This window comes from Podarcis tiliguerta (assembly GCF_965153285.1).
Source record: "Podarcis tiliguerta genome assembly, chromosome: W".
Taxonomy (NCBI): Eukaryota; Metazoa; Chordata; class Lepidosauria; order Squamata; family Lacertidae; genus Podarcis; species Podarcis tiliguerta.
In genome coordinates, this window is record NC_139552.1 from 9,789,897 (window position 1) to 9,815,855 (window position 25,959).

General features: G+C 40.6%; 1 protein-coding gene across 1 annotated transcript in view; it reads right to left on the reverse strand.

Moving 5' to 3' along the window:
• LOC310668791 (putative helicase senataxin) overlaps nt 1-25,959 on the reverse strand; it is a gene marked incomplete at its 5' end in the record, with an annotated part of 53,491 nt that overhangs the window by 7,852 nt on the left and 19,680 nt on the right. The window contains one exon of the mRNA XM_083422119.1: nt 25,591-25,762. Coding sequence (XP_083278245.1) covers nt 25,591-25,762 — 172 coding nt within the window. The remainder of the gene's footprint in view (nt 1-25,590; nt 25,763-25,959) is intronic.

Genomic DNA, 25,959 nt, shown 5'->3' on the forward strand with positions numbered 1-25,959 from the left:
TACAGGAGAATATAAATACTAAAGCAGTTCTGATATTTGTGGACACGGAGAAAGCCTTTGACAATATTTCTTGGAGTTTTATGAAAAAGAATTTACAGGGGATGGGGGTCGGTGAAAGCTTTGGAAATGGTATAGGTGCAATTTATACAGAACAGAAGGCCAAATTAATTGTGAACAATGTGGTGACGGAAGAATTTAAGATTGAGAAAGGAATGCGACAAGGGTGCCCAATCTCTCCATTGCTCTTTATATCGGTCCTGGAGGTTTTGCTGAATATGATAAGAAGGGACCAGCAGGTTGAAGGGATACAGGTGGGGGCTAAACAGTACAAATTGAAAGCATTTGCTGATGACTTGGTATTAACTCTACAGGAGCCTGAGACTAGTACTAAAAGAGCACTGAAATTAATCCAAGATTTTGGTCAGGTAGCAGGCTTTAAGTTAAACAAAATGAAAACTAAGGTTTTGGAGAAAAACTTAACTGCGATGGAGAGAGATAAATTCCAGAAGGAGACAGGACTATCATTGGTTAAGAAAGTGAAATATTTGGGGGTTAACATGACTTCTAAGAATGTGAATTTATTTAAAGATAATTATGAAAAATGCTGGTCGGAAGTGAAAAAGGATTTAGAAATATGGTCAAATTTGAAACTATCATTGCTAGGCCGAATTGCTGTTATAAAGATGAATGTATTGCCAAGGATGCTGTTTTTGTTCCAAACGTTGCAAATTTTGGACAAAATGGACTGTTTCAAGAAGTGGCAGAGAGATATCTCTAAATTTGTCTGGCAGGGCAAGAAGCCTTGAATAAAATTTAAGATATTAACAGATGCTAAAGAAAGAGGTGGATTTGCCCTGCCAGACCTTAAACTTTATTATGAATCAGCCGCCTTTTGCTGGCTGAAAGAATGGATGCTTCTTGAAAACACGGATGTTCTGGATTTGGAAGGTTTCAATAATGTATTTGGTTGGCATGCATATCTGTGGTATGATAAGGTTAAGGTCCATAGGGCCTTTAAGAACCATATTATTAGGAAAGCACTGTTTAATGTTTGGATAAGGTACAAGGATTTGTTAGAAAGTAAAACCCCAAGATGGTTGTCACCAATGGAAGCGAAAGCATTGAAAAAACTCAATATGGAGGCCAAGTGGCCGAAATATTGGGAAATTTTGGAGCAAGAGGGAGACAGGCTAAAACTGCAGAGCTTTGAAAAATTAAAAAATAGAGTGAGAGATTGGTTCCATTATTATCAAATAATGGAGGCATATAAATTGGACAAAAAATTAGGCTTCCAGGTGGAAAAATCAAAGTTGGAAACAGAATTGTTAGAACCCAAAGTTAAAAATTTGTCAAGGATGTACAACGTGCTGTTGAAATGGAATACTCAAGATGAAATGGTGAAATCTGCTATGATTAAATGGGCACAGGATGTCGGACATAACATTATGATGGTTGACTGGGAACAGTTATGGACCACCGGTATGAAATTTACGGCATGTAATGCCTTAAAGGAGAATTTAATGAAAATGATTTACAGGTGGTACATAACACCAGTCAAGCTGGCAAAAATTTATCATTTGCCCGATAATAAATGTTGGAAATGTAAAGAGACGGAAGGTACCTTCTTTCACCTTTGGTGGACGTGCCCAAGGATCAAGACCTTCTGGGAAATGATATACAATGAAATGAAAAAGGTATTTAAATATACCTTTCTGAAGAAACCAGAGGCCTTTCTCCTGGGCATGGTCGGCCAATTGGTGCCAAAGAAGGATAGAACTTTTTTTATGTACGCCACAACAGCAGCAAGAATACTCATCGCAAAGTATTGGAAGACACAAGATCTACCCACCCGGGAAGAATGGCAGATGAAGCTGATGGGCTACATGGAAATGGCGGAAATGACTGGCAGAATCCGAGACCAGGGAGAAGAGTCGATGGAAGAAGATTGGAAAAAAATTAAAGTATATTTACAGAAATATTGAAAAATTAATGAATGTTAGAAGTATATTGGAATTGAGTTATATGGTTTTAGCAGAAGGGTTATTAAGAATTATGTGAACATTAAGTGTTAATGTGTTAAATTGGGAAATTGAAAGTTAAATTGTGTTATGATAAATTATAGACCAAATTGAAGAAGAGGGAAAGGATTTGTTGAACTAGATAATTTGAACTAGAATACAAAAAAGGGAGGTGCGAGGAAGTCGAGGAAATAAGCTAATGAAAGATTTGGATACAAAAATTTGGATGTGTGTTTTTGTTCTTTTTTCTTATGTTGTATTGCTGTATTGTTTTTGTTTTTTTAATTGTTGATGTATTGTTTGTTGAATTTATGTATTGTCTTTTTTTCATTGTTTTTCTTTTTATAAGTATAAAATATTTAATAAATTTTATTTTAAAAAAAGAGAGAATGCAGCCAGGGAGGTCACCGGAGATCAAGCTGGGTGCCTGGGAGAGTTGCCAGCTTCTCCCGATAGAGGCTTGATTCTCTGCCACATTACAAAGTCGCCTCTGACGTGCTGCCCCACAGCCTCCGACACAAAGCCACGAGTGGCAGGATGCAGCCCAAAGCCTCTGACACGCAGCTCTGGGTGCCGTGACGCTATACAGCTGCCAGTATGCTATGAAGAGGTGGTGGAACTCAGTTATGGCTGAAAAAAAGCCCTGGTCTGGAGAGACAAGGGTGTGAACCTTTGGGGATTAAGCCAAACCACTGTGTTAGCAGCACCAAAGTGACTTGGAGGAGTCTTTTTCCATTCTTGAACTAACCGCTTCAGATCTAAGGCTGGTGATCATGGATGAGTATGCTGATAACCCAGATTAGAGGCATTAAACTCCTACCCTGCTAGAAGTCTATTTTCTGATTCTGAGCCAGTGGCTCAAGTACAGCAGTTGCAGAATTCAGAACACACCAAGTTGGCTGTGGATGGTACAGTGAACAGAATGCTTCCTGCCACTGAGATGTGTGATGGTGGTACTGAGGGGGACAGAGTCAGCAGTGTGTGGAGGTATGTCCTGGGGGGGGTGTGCTGTTTTCCAGGTGTAGTGATCCATGATGTGATAGAGAAGTTGCCAAGTCTTATACAGCCCACTGACCACTACCCTTTCCTTCTGGTTCATGTGGGTACAAATAAATAATGCCACACAAAGCCTTCAATGTATAGCATAGGACTATGAGACTCTGGGCAGGAGGCTGAAGAGCCTTGGGGCACAGGTGGTCTTTTCATCACTCCTTCCTGTTGAAGGTTGTGGCCCAGGAAGAGAGAGGGAAATACTGGAGGTAAACCACTGGCTGCACAGGTGGTGCCATCAGGAAGGGTTTGGCTTCTTGGATCATGGTCTCCACTTTCTTAAGCAAGGACTTCTGGCAAGAGATTGAGCTGCATCTCACAGTGGTTTGCAAAAACGTGTTTGCTAAGACTCTCACAAACCCGATCAGGAGAGTATATGGGTAAAACTTGTAGGAGAGAGAAACTACAGTGACCTTATTTTGGGTGTCTGCTATAGACCACCAAGCCAGACTGAAGACTTGGATGACTAGAGCAGATTACCAAACAAATAATAATAATAATAATAATAATAATAATAATAATAATAATAATAATTTTATTATTTATACCCTGCCCAGTCACTCGTACTGGGAACCAGTGAAGATCCTTTAGGTGTTATATGGTCCTGGCAGCCACTCCCAGTCACAAGACTAGCTGCCGCATTCTGGATTAGTTGTAGTTTCCAAAATAGAGAACTACCGGTACATCCTAGAATCTAATTCACCACACCTCTCCAATAACAAATCAAAAATCTCAATGCACTGATAACCTTGCTGGAGGTCAATACGGCAGTGAACCAAGCCAAATTAGGGAAATCGCCAGGACCTGATGGACTATCCTTGGTGTATTACAAAGTATTCCAAGGAACATTGGCATTGATGGAGGTAATGAACCGAATTCTTCAAGGGGAAGAAATTCCATCTTCATGGGAAAAAGCATATATAACACTAATCCCCAAACAGGATCAAGGAACCCCATACCCAAAGAATTTCAGACCAGTATCTTTATTAAACAATGATTATTTTAGAAGTATTAGCGTAAATAATAAGATGCAATCAAGAAATTAAAGGTTTAAGAGTGGGTCAGAGACTTAAAAGAGTGGATAATATTACAAGACGGGGACTTATTAGACCTAGAAGGTTTTAATAACTGCTATGGGTGGCATGAGTATTTAGGATACAAAAAGGTGAAGGTCCACAGGGGATTTCTTAATACTATCATAAGAAAATTGATATATAGAGTATGGGTAAAATACAAAGAATTACTGGAGCCTAAGACACCCTGGTGGATTTCACCCTTAGAAGCGATAACGGTAAAAAAGAAAAACATGGAATTAAATTGGGCTACATATAAGGATTTACTAAAAGAAAAAGATAGTAATTTGACATTAAAAGAGTACGAGGAAATAAGGCATCACCTAACAGGGTGGATTCAGTATCACCAACTAAATGAAGTGTTTAAGGCAGACAAGGAAAACGGTTTTAAAAATGAAATCTCATTACTAGGCAGAGTTATTACAAAATAAGAACAAGGTGATCTCAAGAATGTATGGAACATTATTGGAATGGGAGGTTAAGGATGAAAAAGTAAAAGACTCCCAGGCTGCGCACCTAGTCCTTCAGGGGCACGGTTACCCTGTTCAAGACCAGAAAGGTCCCCCACACCCGCCTGCCCCTTGCCTCCCCGAAACAGTACTTCTGTCTTGTCAGGATTCAACCTTAATCTGTTAGCCGCCATCCATCCTCCAGCCGCCTCCAGACACTCACACAGGACATTCACTGCCTTCACTGGTTCCAATTTAAAAGAGAGGTAGAGAGGTATAGTAGTCATGGGAGACTTCAACTTCCCCAATATCTGTTGGAATTCAAATTGTGCCAAGAATGTAAAGTGCTGATGTGATCCAAAGTAAAGGAGGCTTTCACTGGCCAGCTAAATGAGGTAAGGGTAGCTGATGGGTCTCAAACCCAGAGTGAGTAAGGGACTTCCCTTGCATGCAGAGACAGGCTGCAACAGATTGAGCGGACAAGACAAATAGTAGGTCCAATGGTCAAGAAGGCAATTTCTGCATGTGCTGTAGAGGGAAGTGAGGGTCAGATGGGGCTCGTCAACCTGGGAAGGTAGCCCATCTAGGAGAAGGAAAACTCTGATCCTAAACCTCTGCTGCCTTGCAGAACATCTTCAGGAGACGAAAAGGCCTACACAAGTCCAGAGTGGAGTTCTGTTTTAATTTTTTTAAAAAGCAACAACATTTTTTTATTATCTTCCCCCAATTATACAAATACCAATTAATATCAAATTAATTCCAATTATTTCCAGATTTAGAAAATTTAATTAGTGCTTTCCCGTGCTCTGTGTGTTTATCCTCTCAATGTGTTTATGCTCTCAATGTGTTTATCCAGTTCTTATATTACTGTGATTCGTGTTCTTATAACTTATATTAAAGATTTAAATAACAGCTGCATTCTTCGTAATTTCTGACCTTATATTGAAGATGGCGAGATGGCGACGGAGATAGCAGCATAGTCAGGTTCGCCTGCTTTTAATTAAGATTTTAAGTAGTTTTTTTAGCCTTCTCGGACCCTAAATTTTACAGTTTTAATGATTTATTGGCTGCCTTATCACCTCACCACTGCCCCTGTTTTTCTTAGCTAACGTTTTATTGTTTTATTGTTTTATTGACGATGCTGATAAACTGCTGGTTCTCTAAATGCCTCACTGAAGAGAGGGACAAAAGGCTTTACCGACGGAGAACGCCGAGAAACAAGGAGCGGCTGAAACTGAAGGAATCTGGTTTCTTCCTCCTCCTCTTAGAATCCTCTTAGAATCTCATTCATTATTTCACAAAGCACCGGAGTTAGGAGTTTTTCTAACACTTTGAAGACCTGCCTACCTGGGAAGTAGTCCCGCGGAGAACCCTCCTGCAACACCCGACGGAGCCAATGAACCGAGGTGAGATTTTTACCAACTTGTCCTTTACAAGATAAATAAAGGTGACGACCAGGAGTGGCTGTAGAACACTAGGCTTTTATCGGAGTGATCTAAGACCTCTCTCTCTAAAAGAGCAACCCTAAAGGGAGCCCAAACAAAAAGCTCTCGGCCCTTCAAGAATAAGGGTAAAGTCAAGCCGAGTGAGAATCAGCAGGAAACTGAAACTCCTCCCTCCTGCACTGAAGGGCCGGCTGTGCAGAGAGAGGATTGTGTAGAAGAATGCCACAACAAAGGACCAATAAAGCCCAAAGTAAATCCAAACATAATTGGTACAGCCACCAAAGTACTCCCAAAACAGGGACTTAAATCCCAAGCTTCTCCTGAACCATCCCGAGTCTGAGAAGTGGGAGAACTAATGTTAAAACAAATTGCAGAGATGTCTTTGGGAAATCCTAAAACATCAAGAGACTCCTGCTCCCAACTTGAGACAAATGAGGACGAGGACTTATCAGTTATCAAATGGCTTGTGCTTTTAACTGAGGATATCGAAAATATAAAATCTCACCTGGCCACCTGTACAAAAATCCTCACTATAATGATGGACACTTACAAAACTCTCTGTAGGGAATCCAGCGGGGTGACTGTAGAATTGGAAAGTAATAACAACTTCCTTCCTACCACCTGCAAAAACAGATCACCAAGGAAACCAAGAGATCTGGTAGGGCTACTGCCTTGAAAAGGAGACCCATAAGGGTAAAAAAGAGCAGAAATGTTAAAAATTTTAAGGCAGTGCGTTACAAAAAAATGGATTTTAAAAAGCTTTTTAATCTTCTCAAGAGTATCCCAATAACCGAGACCAGTGGGAACACTGAGAAACTTCTAACCAGGAAATCTTCTAAGCAAAAACGTTCTATGAACCCTTTGTTACGATATAGAAGCAATGCTGCTGCAAGCTGATTGCTTGAAAACAACATCACATGATGTTGGGACTGTCCGTGGGAAACAGAGGGCACCGGAATTAGCTCAGAGTGTAATATGAGCTGTACAGGAAGTGTTTGTTCAGTCGACTGCTGGAGTTTGAAGAGAGCAGACATGTTTTTTGTAACGCTGCAAAGACAGAAATAAAGGCATGTAAATACGTTTCTGTCTATCTCTTTCCCCTGCCAGGGGGGCAGGAAAGAGGGGGTGCGTTCTTCTCACGCTGAGAAGGATCGCCTATCGCGACCTCTGCCTGGATCCTGCCGGGAAAGCAGACCGGGAGGTCAACAGGAGACCAAGCCGGGTGCCTGGGAGAGTTGCCAGTTTCTCCTGATAATGGCTTGGATTTCCAACACTCTTGCCCTGATGCTGCGATGGATTGCTTGGAACCCTTAACACCTACCTCAACACCTAACTCCAAGCAAGACATTTTGATCCAAGATCCATGGTCTCACATCCTATCTGTAGATGAAACCAATCCCTCCAAGAAGAGAAATCTGACAAATCTAACAAATAAAAATTGGAATCTGGTGCTGTACCGAAACAAACTTCTTTTATCAAATTATCCTAAACCCCCAGGACTTCTGTCACAAGAAGAGCGTAAAGCCCATCTATTGAACCTTTTAAAGATCTATATGCCGGGTATACTTAACAACCCTACTGATTTGGCCCAAGTGGAATACCTATACTTCAACTGAGTCCTTGCCAGAGCGGTGGTCTCATTCTATGAGGGGAGACTGGCAAAACTAGTGTACAAATGTAGAGAACATCTGGAGACGAGTGGTATAAGAATCTCAAGGTACTTTAAGAATGAAGCACCTCCAATTCCACTTGTTAATTTGCCAAAAACTCAACATGAGATTGATCAACACGTTCTAATTGATATAAACTCTGCGGAGGACATCTCCAAACATCCTACTGGTCTGGTTGTCAAGGACTCTCAAAGGTTGGACTTCCTTGGGCCCAGGTATGCAGAGAATCAGGGAATCGACCTCGATAGCTTTGGTAATAACTTACTCCACTCCTATAGCATCCTTCCGCAAGAAGTTCAGAAAGAAATACTCCATAAAATTGATACCCTTTACTTCTGCCTGACAAAAGTGACGGAGGAACAGCTGAGATTACCTAAACAAAATATGCTTGATAGAGACTGTGGTTCAGATTCTGTCCCACGCTTATACCACCAAGAACTGGACCTGTGGGTAGGGAAGGCACCCACCCCTACCAGCCAACTGGTTGTTGCGGAGATGAATCCACTCCTCCATACTCTGGAGACGGAAACCCCATCACCAGACCCATCTATCATGCACCCCATCTCTGAGGCAAATATGACTACAACATCTGCCTGGGACAAAATGAGGGAACTTAACGAATCTGAATTAGACTCTCCATGTAAAGTGCCCCATATGGGTCCACTTACTTGTAATTTTATCAACCCACTCTCTTCTAACGTGTGCAAGTTGAATAAATCCATAGATACCATCGAACCGGTAACAGAACCAGCTGAACCAGACCAACAAATGAGAGACGACTCCATTTTATTTTTAGCCCCGAAGAATGATCTGGTTGAAGACCCGACAGGTCGTATTAACAAAATTATTCAAACAACTAATGATCACTCAACTAGTGACACGATACCCGTTGACTTAATTTCGCTCTCTCTAAGTAATACCCCCCTAATTCTACCATCTGGCTCTGAAAAGTCGACTATCTTAGGCCAAACATCTGCCTTTAGCGAGACGAGTGGCAAGACTTTACAGCCAAACCACCCCAATAAATCTAAACAGTTGGGATGTATAGCACGATTGCCACCTTCTCAAAGGAAAATTACTGATTTTTTTGAAGCTGAAACTCCCCCAAAGTTAGAATCCCATTCCCACATGACCTGACTACCTAACGACCAACCCAGCCACCCTTCGATGTCATTTTTATGCTGGAATATTGCGGGATGGAGGGGGAAGAAATCTGATCCAGACTTCTTAAAATTTGTTAATTTATTCCAAGTAATTCTCCTACAAGAAACTTGGGAAGAGGAGGTGATTGACATAAATGGATACGATACCATTTCGCTTCCAGCTAGCCCCTCTCTTAAAGGTGGACGCCCTAGGGGAGGTTTGGTAATAGCCATTTCCCTCAAATTGCCAGCAAAACTTACACTTGTCAAATCTTCCTCTCCTTACGCGATTACAGGATTGATTTCAGGAGGGAAATTTGAATTACTGGTAACAAATGTTTATTTCCCCCCTGGGGGGCAGGTAGTGGACCTCCATTCCAAATGGGAAACACTTGAAGAACATCTAACTCACTGTTATACTAAGTTCCCAAACATTTCAGCAGTCATGAGAGGTGATTTTAATGCTCGTACAGCTGCAAACTGGGAAGCGCTAGGCAAGGCCAAATGGTGGGTCATACCTGAGCAACAGAACTTGGATTTCTCCCCCCATATACAAAGAAAATCGAAAGATAATAGGGTTAACGAAGCGGGAACCCTTCTTTATCAGCTGATTTTACGTCTGAATTTGATAATTTTAAAGGGAAATTGTCCCCCGGATATTCCGGGTGAGTTTACTCATTTGAGCACACTTACAGACTGTTTTTTCTCCTTTCCTGCCTGAACTTAAAATTCCTAATGAATTTACTTTACAGCAGTTGCAGAGTTTGGGGGTCACTTCATACGCGTGATTTTCCTTAATACAATATTTTTACCTAATCCTACAGGACTCCTTTTCCCCCCAGACACTGCTGACAGAATAGTGATTTTAGAGTGGCTACTCTCTGATTTGCCTAACACTGAATTTGATATTGCTGCTTGTTATTTGCTTTTTTCTAAACAGGAACACGAATCCTTAATGAGTTCTTCTCTTCCCTATCAGTTTGCATTTCCTGATTATATTTGGGATAGTTTATTTTAACCCTCCTAAAAGATTCATGCCTGGTTTTGATTCAAACAGGTTCCTATTCAACACCTTTAGAGCGTTTTAACGTATAAGGACTCTGAAAATAACTGGCTTTTTTTTTTTTTTTTCCAGCTAATCAGAAAACTGACAGAGACCAGCCTACACGTCCACTGCATTTTGTGATTTTGTGTGAAGTGGGATATCTTTTTATCACATTTGGCTAATTCCTCTCTTTCTCCGATGCTAGATTTTAATCTACTCTCTTTGTTCTTGACACTGAAATATCTCTTGACAAATAGAACTATGCCTTTCTATGCTGCTCATGTTTACTCTCACGTTTGCTCCCATACAGGATGCAAAGATGCACTTTCAGAAGGTAATCAACATGCTGATTCTGCTCTGAAATCTCTCTGACCATTATTTTCTAATGCAATTGACAGCCATACATTTTTTCACCAGGGAGCTAAGCAGCTGCATAAAACATTTTTTCCATTCCTCTGACACGAGCTAAGGATATTGTTGGTGGATGTCCTTCATGCGCTTTAACTCCTGTTAACTTTACCTTAAATCAATTAACTGTTCCCTTTCTTAATAAATTTTCTCCTATGAAATGCCATTGTAGGAAAGAGGTATCTCTGGAACACCCTCTAGTGACGTACCAGCAGCTCCCCAACCCGTAGTGAGAGGGACCCATTCCTTTGATTACCTGGGGGCAGGGATACCCTACTGTTCTTACTTCCTCAGGTCATGTGTGGATTCCAAGTCACTGTATCTATCCCTATCGGCCCAGACATGCGCTGGTACCAAGGCCTGCAGAATTCCATTCCGGACTTTGCAAGGATCATGACCCCGACTCCGCCTCTACAGGCTCAGCAACCCCATGCGAAAGTCCATCGTGTCCATCCTCATCCTTGAAAGGCTGAGGGATGCCCAAAGGTGACATGGGGAATGCTGAAGACCTTGACCTCTGATGCCAGGACACAATTTCAGCATCATGATGTTCCAGCGGAATCGGAGACTTTTTTCATAGCCTTGATTACTCAGCTAAATATGAACTCTATGCCGATTTTAACACGTATATTATTTGTTTTCTTGATACCTTAGTACTCAATGTATCTATCTTCCCCCTGAAACTTCTTCTAGTCATAGCTATAACTGGTGGATGCGTTTAGCTAAAGTGGCTAACGTCTCTCATTTTTGTCTGAGTGAAACATATGATATGCACACTACCTTAGGAAATTGTATACTCCCTGTTTGTACACAGCCTTTCCATATGGCACATGCCACAAACATGGGAAAGTGGTTTTCTGGCTGGCTTTCTAAAGGTATCATTGGTTATACTAATCTCCATGATTGGGGAACAGTGACACAAAAGTTACCTCTGGATGCAATATTGTTATGCACACCTAGAGTTGCAGCACCACCAGACACCTCTTGTGCTCAGATTGTGAATTGCAGTGAGAAAGCAACTCGCTGTCTGGACACAGGAAGGCCAACTTGGACTTGCTCACGTGTTCAACAGATTACTTTTAATTATGCTCATGTGCGCTTACCAGATAGCTGGTTTTTCACGTGTAATCAAAGAAGTTATAACTACATTCCCGCCAATTTATCTGATACTCAGTGCTGCCTCAGCAGACTGACATGGGTCCTGCCTCGCTGCTCAATTTTAGAAAAGAATAGGCAGAGGATGTTACGCTCTCCTTTAGGAATATCTGCTAGACATCGTTATGTGATACAAGAACACATACATGAACATGAAGAGAACACGGTACCCCTGCTACCTTAACCTCTACTATCTTAAACTCTTCTTACAAAAAAAATTTAAAAATAAATAAATTTTAAATAAATAAAAAACGGTGAGATACACACTCCTCCCAGAGTCTTGCTGGTTCAAGCCTCTGTGTGTATTTTATTATCAGAGTCTAATCCTTCCTTTGCTTTGGGAACGCCTCATCCAATAGCATATTTAACCAATCTTGAAATACCAAAACAGCGAAGAGCTTTCACTCTGACACCTTATGAGGAGAGAAAATGCCCCTGCAGTTCTGGACACATAGAAACAATTGAGCATGTTTTCCTCCACTGCCAGTATTACACAAACATACGTGTTAGTTTTATTCTGCCGATCATACACCATTTCCCAGGACACACAAGGCAGGTCAATATCTCCTTACTGCTCCTTACATACGTCAGAGGATGGTATGTGCCCCACAGGTCTAAAACAAAGGGCTTGATTTACATGTTTTATGTGTTTTTATCTACTGTTTTTATCTGCTTCTATGTTGGTCTGTGATCCATGAAGGGGTGTTAAGGTGCTACACTCAATATGCCAGCAAGTTTGGAAAACTCAGCAGTGGCCAGAGGATTGGAGAAGGTCAGTCTACATCCCAATCCCAAAGAAGGGCAGTGCCAAAGAATGCTCCAACTACCGCACAATTGCACTCATTTCACACGCTAGCAAGGTTATGCTTAAAATTCTACAAGGCAGGCTTAAGCAGTATGTGGACCGAGAACTCCCAGAAGTGCAAGCTGGATTTCGAAGGGGCAGAGGAACCAGAGACCAAATTGCAAACATGCGCTGGATTATGGAGAAAGCTAGAGAGTTCCAGAAAGACATCTACTTCTGCTTCATTGACTATGCAAAAGCCTTTGACTGTGTTGACCACAACAAACTATGGCAAGTTCTTAAAGAAATGGGAGTGCCTGATCACCTCATCTGTCTCCTGAGAAATCTCTATGTGGGACAAGAAGCTACAGTTAGAACTGGATATGGAACAACTGATTGGTTCAAAATTGGGAAAGGAGTACGACAAGGCTGTATATTGTCTCTCTGCTTATTTAACTTATATGCAGAATTCATCATGCGAAAGGCTGGACTGGATGAATCCCAAGCCGCAATTAAGGTTGCTGGAAGAAATATCAACAACGTCAGATAAGCAGATGACACAACCTTGATGGCAGAAAGTGAGGAGGAATTAAAGAAACTTTTAATGAGGGTAAAAGAGGAGAGCACAAAATATGGTCTGAAGCTCAACATCAAAAAAATGAAGATCATGGCGACTGGGCCCATCACCTCCTGGCAAACAGAAGGGGAAGAAATGGAGGCAGTGAGAGATTTTACTTTCTTGGGCTCCATGATCACTGCAGATGGTGACAGCAGCCACGAAATTAAAAGACGCCTGCTTCTGGGGAGAAAAGCAATGACAAACCTAGACAGCATCTTAAAAAGCAGAGACATCACCTTGCCAACAAAGGTCTGTATAGTTAAAGCTATGGTTTTCCCAGTAGTGATGTATGGAAGTGAGAGCTGGACCATAAAGAAGGCTGATCGCCAAAGAATTGATGCTTTTAAATTATGGTGCTGGAGGAGACTCTTGAGAGTCCCATGGACTGCAAGAAGATCAAACCTATCCATTCTTCAGGAAATCAGCCCTGAGTGCTCACTGGAAGGACAGATCCTGAAGCTGAGACTCCAATACTTTGGCCACCTCATGAGAAGAGAAGACTCCCAGGAAAAGACCCTGATGTTGGGAAAGATGGAGGACACAAGGAGAAGGGGACGACAGAGGACGAGATGGTTGGACAGTGTTCTCGAAGCTACTAACATGAGTTTGACCAAACTGTGGGAGGCAGTGGAAGACAGGAGTGCCTGGCGTGCTCTGGTCCATGGGGTCACGAAGAGTCGGACACGACTAAACGACAAAACAACAACAACAATGTTGGTCTACTGCAGTGATTTCAAACAGTGTGCTCTGACACCCTGGGGTGCCTTGGATGATGGTCAGGGATGCAGAGAGCAACATGGGCCTCTATCCCTCTTTCCTTCGCTCCCTCGCATCTCTGCCTCCCATAGGCTTGCAGAGCTGTTTGCTGCAGCAGCTGCCCTGGCTACAAGCTCCCCAGGCAAATGGTGCCTCTGGAGCTAGCCGGGGGGTACTTCCCAGGCCTCTGTGGGGCAGTGTGAGAAGGCATCTCTCTTTGGGGCAGGGGGGCAGCTCAAAGACCGGGGCGGCAGCAGCAGCTGCCTGGAGAACTCCCAAGGAGAGGGGAAAGGAGGCTGAGGAAACACTCCACAAGGGAGGGTGTTTGAAAAAGGGTGAGAGGCTGCCGGCTCTGCAGACAAGGGGTGACATAGCTGGGGTCCTGAGGACTTCTGGTCTTGGGAAGGAGGCATGAGCAGGCACGCTGAGAAGCTCCGCAGCGTGAATGCAAGGAGAAGCATAAATTAAAGGTGATTAAAACCTATTTAAGGATTTATGGACTGGAGGAAGGTTGTGGAGGGAACTTAAGAACAATTATATCTGAGCTTATCAGCATTTTAGCAGCTGGGGAATATCAAACGTCAAAAAGACGCGGAGGGCTTGCTGAGGGCTAGAAGAGCATGTCAAAAAAATAATACAGTCTCAAAACAAACGAAGCGATACGCATCAGCTCCCCCAAAAGCCACAGAAAGAAAGAAAAGCTTTGACAAAAGAGCAACGGAAATGCAGGAAGGCCAAATAATGTCAGAGTCACCTGAGATGATTCACTTATTACGGTCTATTAAAGAAGACATTGGGGAGCTTAAGACAGAAATGTCAGCGATTAAACAGGATACATCACAAATGAGAATAGATCTACGAGTTTTAACATCTCATATGAACACACTTGAACAGCGTGTTAATGTCTTGGAGAATATATCATTTGCAACACAAAGCCTGATGGACAAATGCTTACTCCAGTTGGAATCTGATATCGAAGGAAAAACCTTAAAATTTTAGGTCTTAAAAACCTTCCTCCTGAAGGAATTCAGGTAATTGAATATATAGAGAGCTGTTTAACGGAAATGCTGGAGCTACAGCTGGATTTAAAGGTGGAGATAAATGGTGTTAGAAGTTTTCCACTGAAAACCAAGAAAGCAAGAGGGGAAACATATATAACAATAATTCAATTTGCGCGCACAAGGGTGCGAGATTATATCCTTAAAACTTTCCGGGGAAAGTCGAATGCTAAACCCCTTGAATGGAGGGGAAATGTTGTTGTTGTTTAGTCGTTCAGTCGTGTCCGACTCTTCGTAACCCCATGGACCAGAGCACGCCAGGCACTTCTGTCTTCCACTGCCACCCGCAGTTTGGTCAGATTCATGTTTGTAGCTTCGAGAACACTGTCTAACCATCTCATCCTCTGTCGTCCTCTTCTCCTTGTGCCCTCCATCTTTCCCAACATCAGGGTCTATTCAGGAGGGGAAATATAATTTCTATTTTCCCGTACTATGCTCCAATGGTGGCAGAACAGAGACGATTATTTGCTCCTGCTCACAAGCTAGCAAGGGAATTAAAAATACAACACTTTACAATATTCCCAGCTACTTTCTGCTTAAAGATAAATGATGAACTGCGCCGTTTTCAAAGCCATGATAATGCGATATCCTACCTCCAAGCAATAAATTGTGGATAAAGAGCCATGGTGAAGGGTAGGGGGGCTTTTCCTTTTTCTCCTACTCTAATTGAAAATGGTGTGGGGTAATGCCCTCCATTTTGAAGCTCTTCTTTGACCTGACCTTTCTGCTTGAAGAACCTCCAACTCATGTTGACTCACCATCTGAACAAAGTATCTTTGGCATAGAGCCATGAAACTCTTGATATATTAGTAATTTAATAATGGTGGAATTCTATATACCCTCGGGTTAATAGTCAACTGGTTTTATACCACTATTAAAGTCGAAATGCCGTGGAAATATTGATTTGTCATTCAATAAGTCTCAAACAATGTAATTATATGTTTTCCTCCTCCCAAAACTAGGGCGCACCTAGTTTTGGGAGGAGGAAAACAAGAAAAAATTATTCTGAATCCCAGAGGCCAGAACAGCAAGAGGGATCTGGCTTCTGGGATAACCGCGCCAAGCCTCTTCAGGGCAGCGGGATGAAGGCTTCCCCTGCCCGAAGAGGCTGTGCAGGGCTAAGACAGAAGCCAGGACAGGAAGAGTCCCTTCTCTTCCTCCTCCGGCTTCGCATGACAGGCGCGTCGCTCAAGGGGCGCTGCGCAGAGAGGGAGAAGGCGCAGCGCCCCTTCAGCGAAGCGGGAGAAGGAACAGAAGGAAACCCTTCTGTTCCTCCTCTGGCTTCCAAATGTGCGTCCTATAGAGCGAAAAATACGGTAAGTTGATAATCAAAAGGGGGAAATGAAGCAAATTGACAATTCCTTTAAATCCTTATGTGCTAAGTCAAAAGCTCCCAACCATTATATTGGTGAAATTAGGAGCTCGAAGGGGTGAATGTTTGCGTCTTCTACAGAGCGGAAGTCATGCATTTTTTCTTTTTTTCTTTTGTTATCTATTTGTGTTTTATTGTTAAGTGTACTAAGTGTGAGGAGAACCTGAGCTTACAGGGTTAAACAGTTCAGTTCGTATGTCCTGCCTTCTGAGGGGGCGGAGAGATCCTACGTCACACATCCGGTATCTGTTTCTTTGTTCTGTTATTCTGGTTTCGTTTTTGTACCACACAGAGGTGTACTTTTTACCAGACACTGGATGATGATTTATACCGCTGTAAATAAACACTTCTAGATTAGAGAAGCTGACTGGACTTTTGATTTATGCACACTAAAGGCAAGCACAGAGGGCAGAAGGCTAAAAGGCTAAATACGCTGTGTTTACTCTGCTGTGCTCAGAGGTCCGGGGAAAGCAGATATGAACCACGGAAGCCTGCAGGACCTTTACCCTGAGCAATATTTCACACTAAGTAGTTTTCGTTTTCCTTTTTTATCGTTAGTACTATTACTATTATTATAAATTGTTGGTCATTTGTATATATTTGTGCCTACCTTTTCAGAACTCTTCCTATTTGTAGCTAGAGCTATTTCCTAGTTTCCTCTCTTTTCTCTCTCTATCCCTCTTTGAATATTTTCAAATACTAATTATTTGATTGGAAATACTTAAAATTTAATTACAGGGTGTATTAAATTGATCGGGTAGTATCTGCTCTCTATATATTTAGATATGTAAGAAGGTGAATTAACTTTGTTTCACAATCCATATGTTAAATACAAGCACGGTTAATAGATGTCTCTAATTAGAGCGATAATAATTTGCAATATATTTGGTTCATACTAAGCCTTCCCAAGACTATGCGCCAAAGATAAAAATAAAGGACAAGAGACCCTATAGATAAAAGCTGCAATTTATAATATGAGAATTATAGGTATGGATGCCAAGGGATTAAAGGAAATACTTAACTATTTTCAGTCATTAAAGGCTGATATAGGACTATTACAAGAAACACATTTGACAGAACAAGGGGCACAAACTTTGAAAAGTCAATGGGTAAAAGAAGTTTTTCATAAATCTAGATGAAAATGCAAAGGGAGTCACGATTCTATTTAGGAAAGGCTGGTCTTATAAAATGCAAGATATAATAAGAGAGGAAGATGGTCAGTGTTTAATAACTGTAATTAAAACAGAAGGGATAGAAATAGCAATAGTCGATGTCTATGCCCCTAATACTGATGACCATTAAGTTTATTCACAACTGTTTTAAGAGATTGAGCTCTTTATCGTATCAGTATCTGATAATTGGTGGAGACTTTAATGAAATTTTAGACCCGCAGATGGACGCCACTTCTACAGCTAGGAAAAAAATGACGAAGGTTAGAGAGAGACAATTAATTATTACCGTATTTTTCGCTCTATAGGACGCACATTTTCCCCTCCAAAGATGAAGGGGAAATGTGTGTGCATCCTATGGAGCGAATGCAGGCTCCTTGGCTTCGCGGCGACGCACCTTCTGTTCCTTCTCCCTCTCTGCACTGCGCCCCTTGAGCGACGTGCCTGTCATGCGAAGCCGGAGGAGGAAGAGAAGGGACTCTTCCTGTCCTGGCTTCTGTCTTAGCCCTGCACAGCCTCTTTAGGGAGGGGAAGCCTTCACCCCGCTGCCCTGAAGAGGCTTTGCGCGGTTATCCCAGAAGCCAGATCCCTCTTGCTGTTCTGGCTTCTGGGATTCAGAATAATTTTTTCTTGTTTTCCTCCTCCCAAAACTAGGTGCGCCCTATGGTCTGGTGCGCCCTATGGCGCGAAAAATACGGTATATGATATAGGACTTCCGGGTTAGCACCTCCAACAATGGCGGATTTCCTCTAATCTAGAGGAATCCGCTCTGCGAAAACTAGTGTCTGACCGCCACGGCGAGGCGGAGACCCATTAAAAACCACAGGCGGGAGAAGCCTGTGGACTTGGGATTCGGCTGGCACCTTTTGCGCCTCCCCTACTTGCGAGGAAACCCGGTTTCGGGGATCCGGAGCGACGTGGGGTGAGCGGCGCGGTGCTTCGAATCGATCGCGTTTTTCGTGGAGCGAAGCCGCTTTGCTGTTGCTGGAGAGCGCTGGCTTTTTCCTGTGGACAATTGGACTCTAAACAACTACTTGTAAGTAGAACAGAAAATTGGATTGTTAAACATCGTAATTCGGCACTGAAACGGGAAGGCTCTAAACAGGAAGTCCGCCTTCCATTTTGTAAATAGATCAAAGCAAAGACGTTGCAAGCTAAAGCCTGGGAAAAGCTTTTTGTAAAGGATTAAATTTTCACCATTTAAAATATTAAACCCCCCTTGGAAGCAGGAGAAGAGGGGGAATTCTTTTTGGACTGTTTAAACCTGCAGGAGAGAGAGTGAGGAGAGAGAAATTTCCACCATTTTGAACCTGGGACCGGGCTGTCAGCAAGTCTGGGAAAACTCATTGACTGCGAATAGAACATATGCTGATAGACAGCTAAATAAGAGATATACATTGTTTCCACTGCTTTCCTCTGCATTTAAAAAGGAGAAAAAAGTAACTGAAAATTGAAAATTAACTTTGTCTAAAAGGACAGATACAAATAGAAATTGTTTCCTCTAGAGGGAGCCTTTGAAACTGTTGCATGAGTGAAGGAATTTTCCATAGAAGCAAGGACTGTGAGAAATTAAAGTGACCTTGGAGAAGAATGTCAAAACAAGAAGCCCTAGTGAACGCATTTTGCGAGATAAGCGCCCTACTGGAACAACTTCATGAGAAGACGGATGTGATGGCTAATAAAATTGACAATTTGGGACAAAAAACAACTGATTTTGGACAAAAAGTGAACATTTATACAGAAAATATTCGGGTATTGACTCAGGAACCCATCTCGAAATGGCAAGCTGTGGAGAAGACGATGGAAAAAACTGCTTCCGTAAAGTGTAAAGTGTAAGCATAAATTTGAAGAAGACCTGCAGATGGGACATGGAGAAGAGTTAAGAGCCTCGGATAGAAGATCACCAGGCTGATGGGCTATGTAGATCTGATAGAAAGGACTGACAGAATCCGAGACCAGGGAGAAGAGACGGTGGAAGAAGATAGGAAACAATTTTAAAAAAAAATCTATTTAGAAAAATATGGTAAAATTAATGAAATGTTGGAATAAAATTACATGACTTTAGCAGAAATATTATAAGGAGTTAAGTATAAATAAACTTTAAGGTTTTGATGATAAGATAAGGTAAAAATAAATTAAGATAACTAAAAGATAGAAAGCAGTGAAAGACGGAAAGGATTTGCTGATATAATTAATTACTGGAATACAAAAATGGGAGGTGTGAGGAGTTCGAGGAAATAAGTTAATGAAAGATAAGGATTTTGATATATTGTGTGGGTTTTTTGATGTATTGTTTTTTTGTGTGTGTGTTTTGATGTATTGTGGGGTTTTTTTTGCTTTTTTCTATGTAATTTTTTATTCTTTTTTTCTCTTCTCTTTTCTCTTTTTCCCCCTTTTTGTGTAACCTTTAAACTTCTAATAAACATTATTTAAAATAATAATAATTATTATTATATGATATACTGGAATTTAGTGGATTCATGGAGTCTACACCATCCTAAGGAAAAATCCTATACATATTTTGCAGGAATTCACAATACCCAGCACAGAATTGATTTTTTTTTTTAACATCAGCATCACTACACTCCTTTACTAGCCAATGTGACATTGATATTCCCATTATAGCTGATCACTCAGCAGTAATATTGGAATGTAATCTATCCAATACCCAGGAAGGTATGAGGAGATGGTATCTTAATATATCATTACTAAATGATAAAAACTTCATTCAATATATAACACAAGATACGCGAATATATTTTAAAAATAACTCCAAATCATTAACGCCAAGACTGAAGGAATGGGAAGGCTAGAAAGCTTATATCAGAGGGAAGAAAATATCTTTCTCTGCCAACAAGGTCAAGATGCAAAAATTAAAAGAAAATAACCTAAAAAAATCTTTTAAAACATTATGGGGCAATATGGCAAATAACCCATCTAGGGTTACATATGAAAGAATACAACAACAAACACTAGAACTGAATAATATACTAGCTCAAAAAACTGAGTTCAGCTTATTATGTCTAAGACAAACATATTGGGAACAGGGAGAAAGACTGACAAAAATTCTAGCTAATCATCCAAAGCAGAAGAAAATGAACCAAATAATACCTTTAATAAGAAGGGGGGGGGGGGGAATCACAGCGACCTCATCAACAGATATAAATAACGATTTTTTAAAATTCTACAAAAAGCTATATGAAGGGCCAGAAAATATACCAGAGGATGAGGTGGAAAACCTTTTTCAGGATATTAAACTACCAACCATTGAAGAATATCACAAATATATGCTATCAGCCCCCCTGATATTGAGAATGAAATAGAAACAATGGGTAATGGAAAATCACCTGGACCAGATGGTTTTCCTATAGAATAGTATAAAATATTCAAAAATTTATTAGTCCCCAGACTTCTAGAAGTTTATGAGGAAACAATATGAGTTTATGAGGTATAAAGGTGTTTATGCTGCAACATTTAATGAAGCTTTAATAATAATTATACCAAATAATTATACTTTAATAATAATTATACCAAAACCTAACAAAGACCCCACTGAATGTGCAAATTACAGACCAATTTCATTAATGAATGTCGATGCAAAGATTCTGAAAAATTACAAAAAGTCATCCAAGACTTCGTACTTAATAATCAAACACGTTTTATAAAAACAAGAGAAGCCACAGATAATGTAAGATTAACAATAGATTTGATAAATTTAAAGAGCAAGAGGAGTCACTAGATGCAGAAAAGGCTTTCGATAGAATCTATAAAGAATTCATAGGGATCGTGTTATGTAAATTTGGCTTCCCTACAGAACACTGTAACTGGGTTAAAATGATTTACAAAAATCCCACATCTCGGACTGTTACAAATGGTAGAATATCTAATGTGATTAATCTAAAACGGGGAACAAGACAAGGATGCCCTCTGTCTCCGTTACTATTTAATCTATGCCTGGAACCACTAACAAGAGTAATAATTCAAGATGAACATATCAAGGAGGTAAAAAACAACAAAGAAAATTACAAAATTGTATTATTTGCAGATGACATCCTTCTATTTATTACAAAACCAGAAGATACAATTCCAATAATTATGGAGAAAATAAAAACCTTTGGCTGAATATTGGGCTATTCCATAAATTGGACAAAATCAGAGATTTTGCCAATACGGCTTTGTATACAAATAGGCTACATTGTATAAAAACCATCAATTTTGGATGTGCAAAGACTTTATTAAATATTTGGGCATAATGATTTCATCAGATGTTAACCAAATCGTAAAATTACATTTGAATCAAATTATAAAAGAAATTGATTTTGATATTGAGAGGTGGGGACCTCCAAACCTTTCCCTTTGGGGAAAGGTTAATGTCCTCAAAATGACTATTGTTCCAAAGCTTTTATACATTCTTAGAGGATTACCAATATATATTCCCAACTTATATTTTCAAAAAATAAATCAAATATTTAGATTGTGCCTGTGGGGTACAAAGCCACCAAAAATATCATTACATAAAATGCAACTTCCAACTAAGGAAGGTGGTTTTGGACTCCCAAATCTGGAATTATATCACCAGGCCTACCTGCTGAGCAAGACAAATTGTTGGAGAGCAAGCAGGAATCCCAGTTGGGCTACTCTCAAATATAGTTTCATTGAATCTCTTGTGGGGTAGACCAATCTCAGCTACAACTATAAGAAATATCCCATTAATCTGGAGACTATTAAAGCACCCATAAAAATTTGGATGAACATATATAAAAATAATAAGGATGACCCTTACCAGCTTGAGAAATTAACAATATGGGCCAACCCAAAACTAAAAATTGGAAATCAAGTACAGTGGTACCTCCGGGTTACAGACGTTTCAGGTTACAGACTCTGCTAACCCAGAAATAGTACTTCAGGTTAAGAACTTTGCTTCAGGATGAGAACAGAAATCGTGTGGCAGCGGCGGGAGGCCCCATTAGCTAAAGTGGTACAACAGGTTAAGAACAGTTTCAGGTTAGGAACGGACCTCCAGAACAAATTAAGTTCCTAACCCAAGGTACCACTGTAATAATTTGGCAAAACTGGATGAAAAAGGTATTTTGACACTGAATCAATTAATTGATGAGAACTACAAATTTGTGGAATATAAGACTTTGCAGGTAAAGTATGGATTAACCAGTGAAATACACTGGCAATATATCCAATTGAAACATATGTTGGAAAAGCAGTTTGGCCCTGATGCTATAGCAGCATCGGAAACACCCATGCTGTTACAAGATTTAATCTCTGCAACAAAAACAAAAAATCCTACACTTGCCCTATATAAAACTTTACTTAACAGGAAGAAATACGATTTAGAATATGAAAGACAAAAATGGAGTAAAGAGCTAGGAGTACAGATAGCAAATGATATAATAATAGTAATACATGTTATTTATACCCTGCCCTCCCCGGCCAGAGCTGGGCTCAGGGCAGCTAACATCAATAAAATTTCAGTAAATAATAAGGGGAAAAAAGAAAAGGCTTCTGGTTGGCCGCGCGATTAATGGCGGACGGGAGCTCTTTCGGAAGAAAGAGCCCCAGCGTTCTGAAGATTGGGGCGACCGCGAGAGTGTCGCGGAGCCCCCCAAAAACCTCAGATCGGGCTTTCTGAGGACCTGGTGTTCTGGCAGGTACCCTTAGTGACTCCTCTGCTCCCCGGTAAGCTCTAATAAGAGCCCCGAGAGCGAGCGGGGTTGGAGACGCGGGTACTGTGGAATTTACTCACTTTCTTCATAGCGCGAAGCTCCAAGTCCGTCAATTGTGAGCGACCAATTTCTCCAACCAAATTATCAAGGATTGGACAATTGTGAGTAAAAAAGATTTTAATTTGGACAGTTAATTGGAACGAAAGGGATTTAAATTACGGAGGTTGATCCCTTTCCGCTGAAGTAAAAGTGAAAGCAGTTACCGCTGACCGAAGCCGTAACTTTAAAAGACCTGTCAAAACTTCCAAGGAAATATGTCAAACCCCTCTTTCTGCAGGGGGAAGGGGGGAGAATTTGATTGATTTGAGACCCTGCTTGAGATAGACTTGACAGTGGATTAGACTCTTTCTTTTTAGAAGCGGTTCTCCTGGCAGGGGAAGGCTAGACTCCATTATTATGTCACAAAGGGAGCAGTTACATTCAACTTTCGTTTTCCTCTTTGGGGATTACAAAGTAACTGCTGCTATCTGAGATTGTTAAAATAGCACACAGAGTTTCTTTTACCCTCCTTGAACTGGATATAAGTGTTTGAACTAATTTTGTGGTTCCAATAAAATAATAAAATAAAATAAAATAAAATAAAATAAAATAAAATAAAATAAAATAAAATAAAGAGAATAAGACTTTGAAAGAGGGAAGCTGTTGGGCTGCCTGCGCACTAAAAATCTGGTGGACTCTGACTGGGTGAGCTGACCTTGAAACTTTGGAATAGCTATGGCTAATGGGGTAGATAAGTCTGAGAAAAGTAAAAGTAAAGATAGAAGACCTTCTAAAGCACCAACTTTTGAAGTGATGCAAATGTTAACAGACATAAGAGCAGGTGTGAGAGGAACTCAGCAGACTGTACAGGAGTTGAAACAAGAATTTGTAGATGTGAAAAAAGGCGTTCAAGAGGTCAGGGAGGAGGTTGCTGCCCACGAAACAAGACCGAGGGAATTGGAAACAGTGAGAGTGCCTGACGTGGAGAAGATTCAACAGGATGCGCTCAATGCAATTGCTTTTTTACAGATGAAGGAACGGGAGAATCAACTGAGAGTAAGAGGCGCACCCCAATTGGAACAAGATAATCTTAAGGATTGACATTGGGTCTACATTACAAAAAAAGCTTGAAGATTAAAGATAAGCCAATTGTTTTGTTTAAGGAGATTCCAAAGCATTTTTTGAACCTAAGGAATAACTACGCAGACTTGGCTGGAACTCTGAGAAGGAAGAACATCTTTTTTAGGTGGGAATTTCCAGGAGGCCTCTCCTTTAAATTTCAAGGAAGGAAACAAAGAATTAGGACCTTCAAAGAAAAAACAAGGTTCCTGGGGGAAAATGCCAAGGATCTGGGATTGGAAAGTGAGCAGACACCAGGGGCAGGCGCAGGAGCTCCTGAATAGTTTAAGATGGTATTGAGAATATATTCATGGAATGTTAATGGTTTGAACTCACGACCAAAAAGGAACCAAGTATACCATGTGTTAGCAAAACAGAATTTGGACATAATTTGTTTGCAAGAAACTCATGTTACTAGATTACACAGAAAAGTCCTTCAGAATAAGAGACTTGGTCAAGAATTCATTTCATCTGACAAAGTGAAGAAAAGAGGAGTGGTCGTTTACGTGAAAGAAAAATGGAATCCCAAAATGATGTTCAAAGATGAGGGAAGATACATTGCAGTAGAAATCAATGCACAAGGCGAAAAATATTTGCTGTTGGGAATTTATGCACCAAATGATGGCAAAGCAGATTTTTTTAATAACTTGGAAACAAGACTTCTGGACTATTTGGATTATAAATTGATTTTGATGGGGGACCTGAATGGAGTTGCATCAACGCTTATGGATAAAACACAGACACACAAAGTAATGAATGCTGGCAGATTACCAAAGGTTTTTTTTGAAATGGTGGACAAATGTGACCTGTCAGACATATGGAGAGTGAGAAATCCAACTGAAAAAGACTTCACGTTCTATTCAGATACAAATCAAACAGAAGTGGGGTGCTTCTTGCCCCCATCTTTGGACAGTGTCCTTCTGGCCCCATTAAGACTTCCTCTAAGTCATTTCTAAAAAGATTAAACAATGGGGGGGGGGGAGAATACAATCCTATCTGACCCCTCTTAACATTGTGATTTTGTTAGAGAGTTGCCCCAGCAACCTACATGTTGCTATCACTATATAAGGCTTTTATAAGGTACAGGAGTCTCTTGTCCTCCATCACTGAATACAACTTTGACCATAATTTGGATCTAGGGATGGAGTCAAAGGCAGATTTTAGGTCCATAAAGGCCATATATAAATGGCCTTGGAGTGGTCCTAGTATATTTCTCTGCTAGGTGTGACAGCACAAGACAGTGGTCAGATGTTGAGTACTTCGTACGGAAAGCAGCCTTGGCTTCAGAGGTTATGTTATTATCCTCCAGAAATGTTGCTAATTTAAAGCAAATGAAATGGGCATATAATTTCCCCATTATGGAAAGCAAACTAATTGGCCTATAGTTGCCAAGATCTATAGGTTGTCCTTTCTTGTAAATTGGGACCACAATTGTATACTTCCAGCTAACTGGGATTTTACCTGAATTATTAACCTCTGTGAAAAGAGAATGTGCAAACTGCTGTATTTTAAAAATAATAATAAAAGGATAAAGGACCAACCTGATGCCACTTTGGCGAATAGTCTCTCTTGCTTTCTGATAGCTCGCATTGTTGACAATAGTTTGAAATGCCTGGATTGGATCAATGACCTGTCCCCATACTTTAGACCCAAGCTTATCCAGGATCACCATGAAACAGTGGAGCGCAGGCCAGAAAGGATTGATGCTTTCATCTAAAAAAACAAAACAAACAAAAAAACAACAAATCAAAACATGCTTAGATGGGAAATAGCACTTAGAAGACAATAAAAACATGTAAATTTAAAAACAGTAAAGAAAAACTTGTTGGGTACAAGAGAAAAAATGTAAAAATCCAGTATCAGGCAACACCTTTTATCCAGACCAACCAAAACTTCCAAAAAATAAGTGA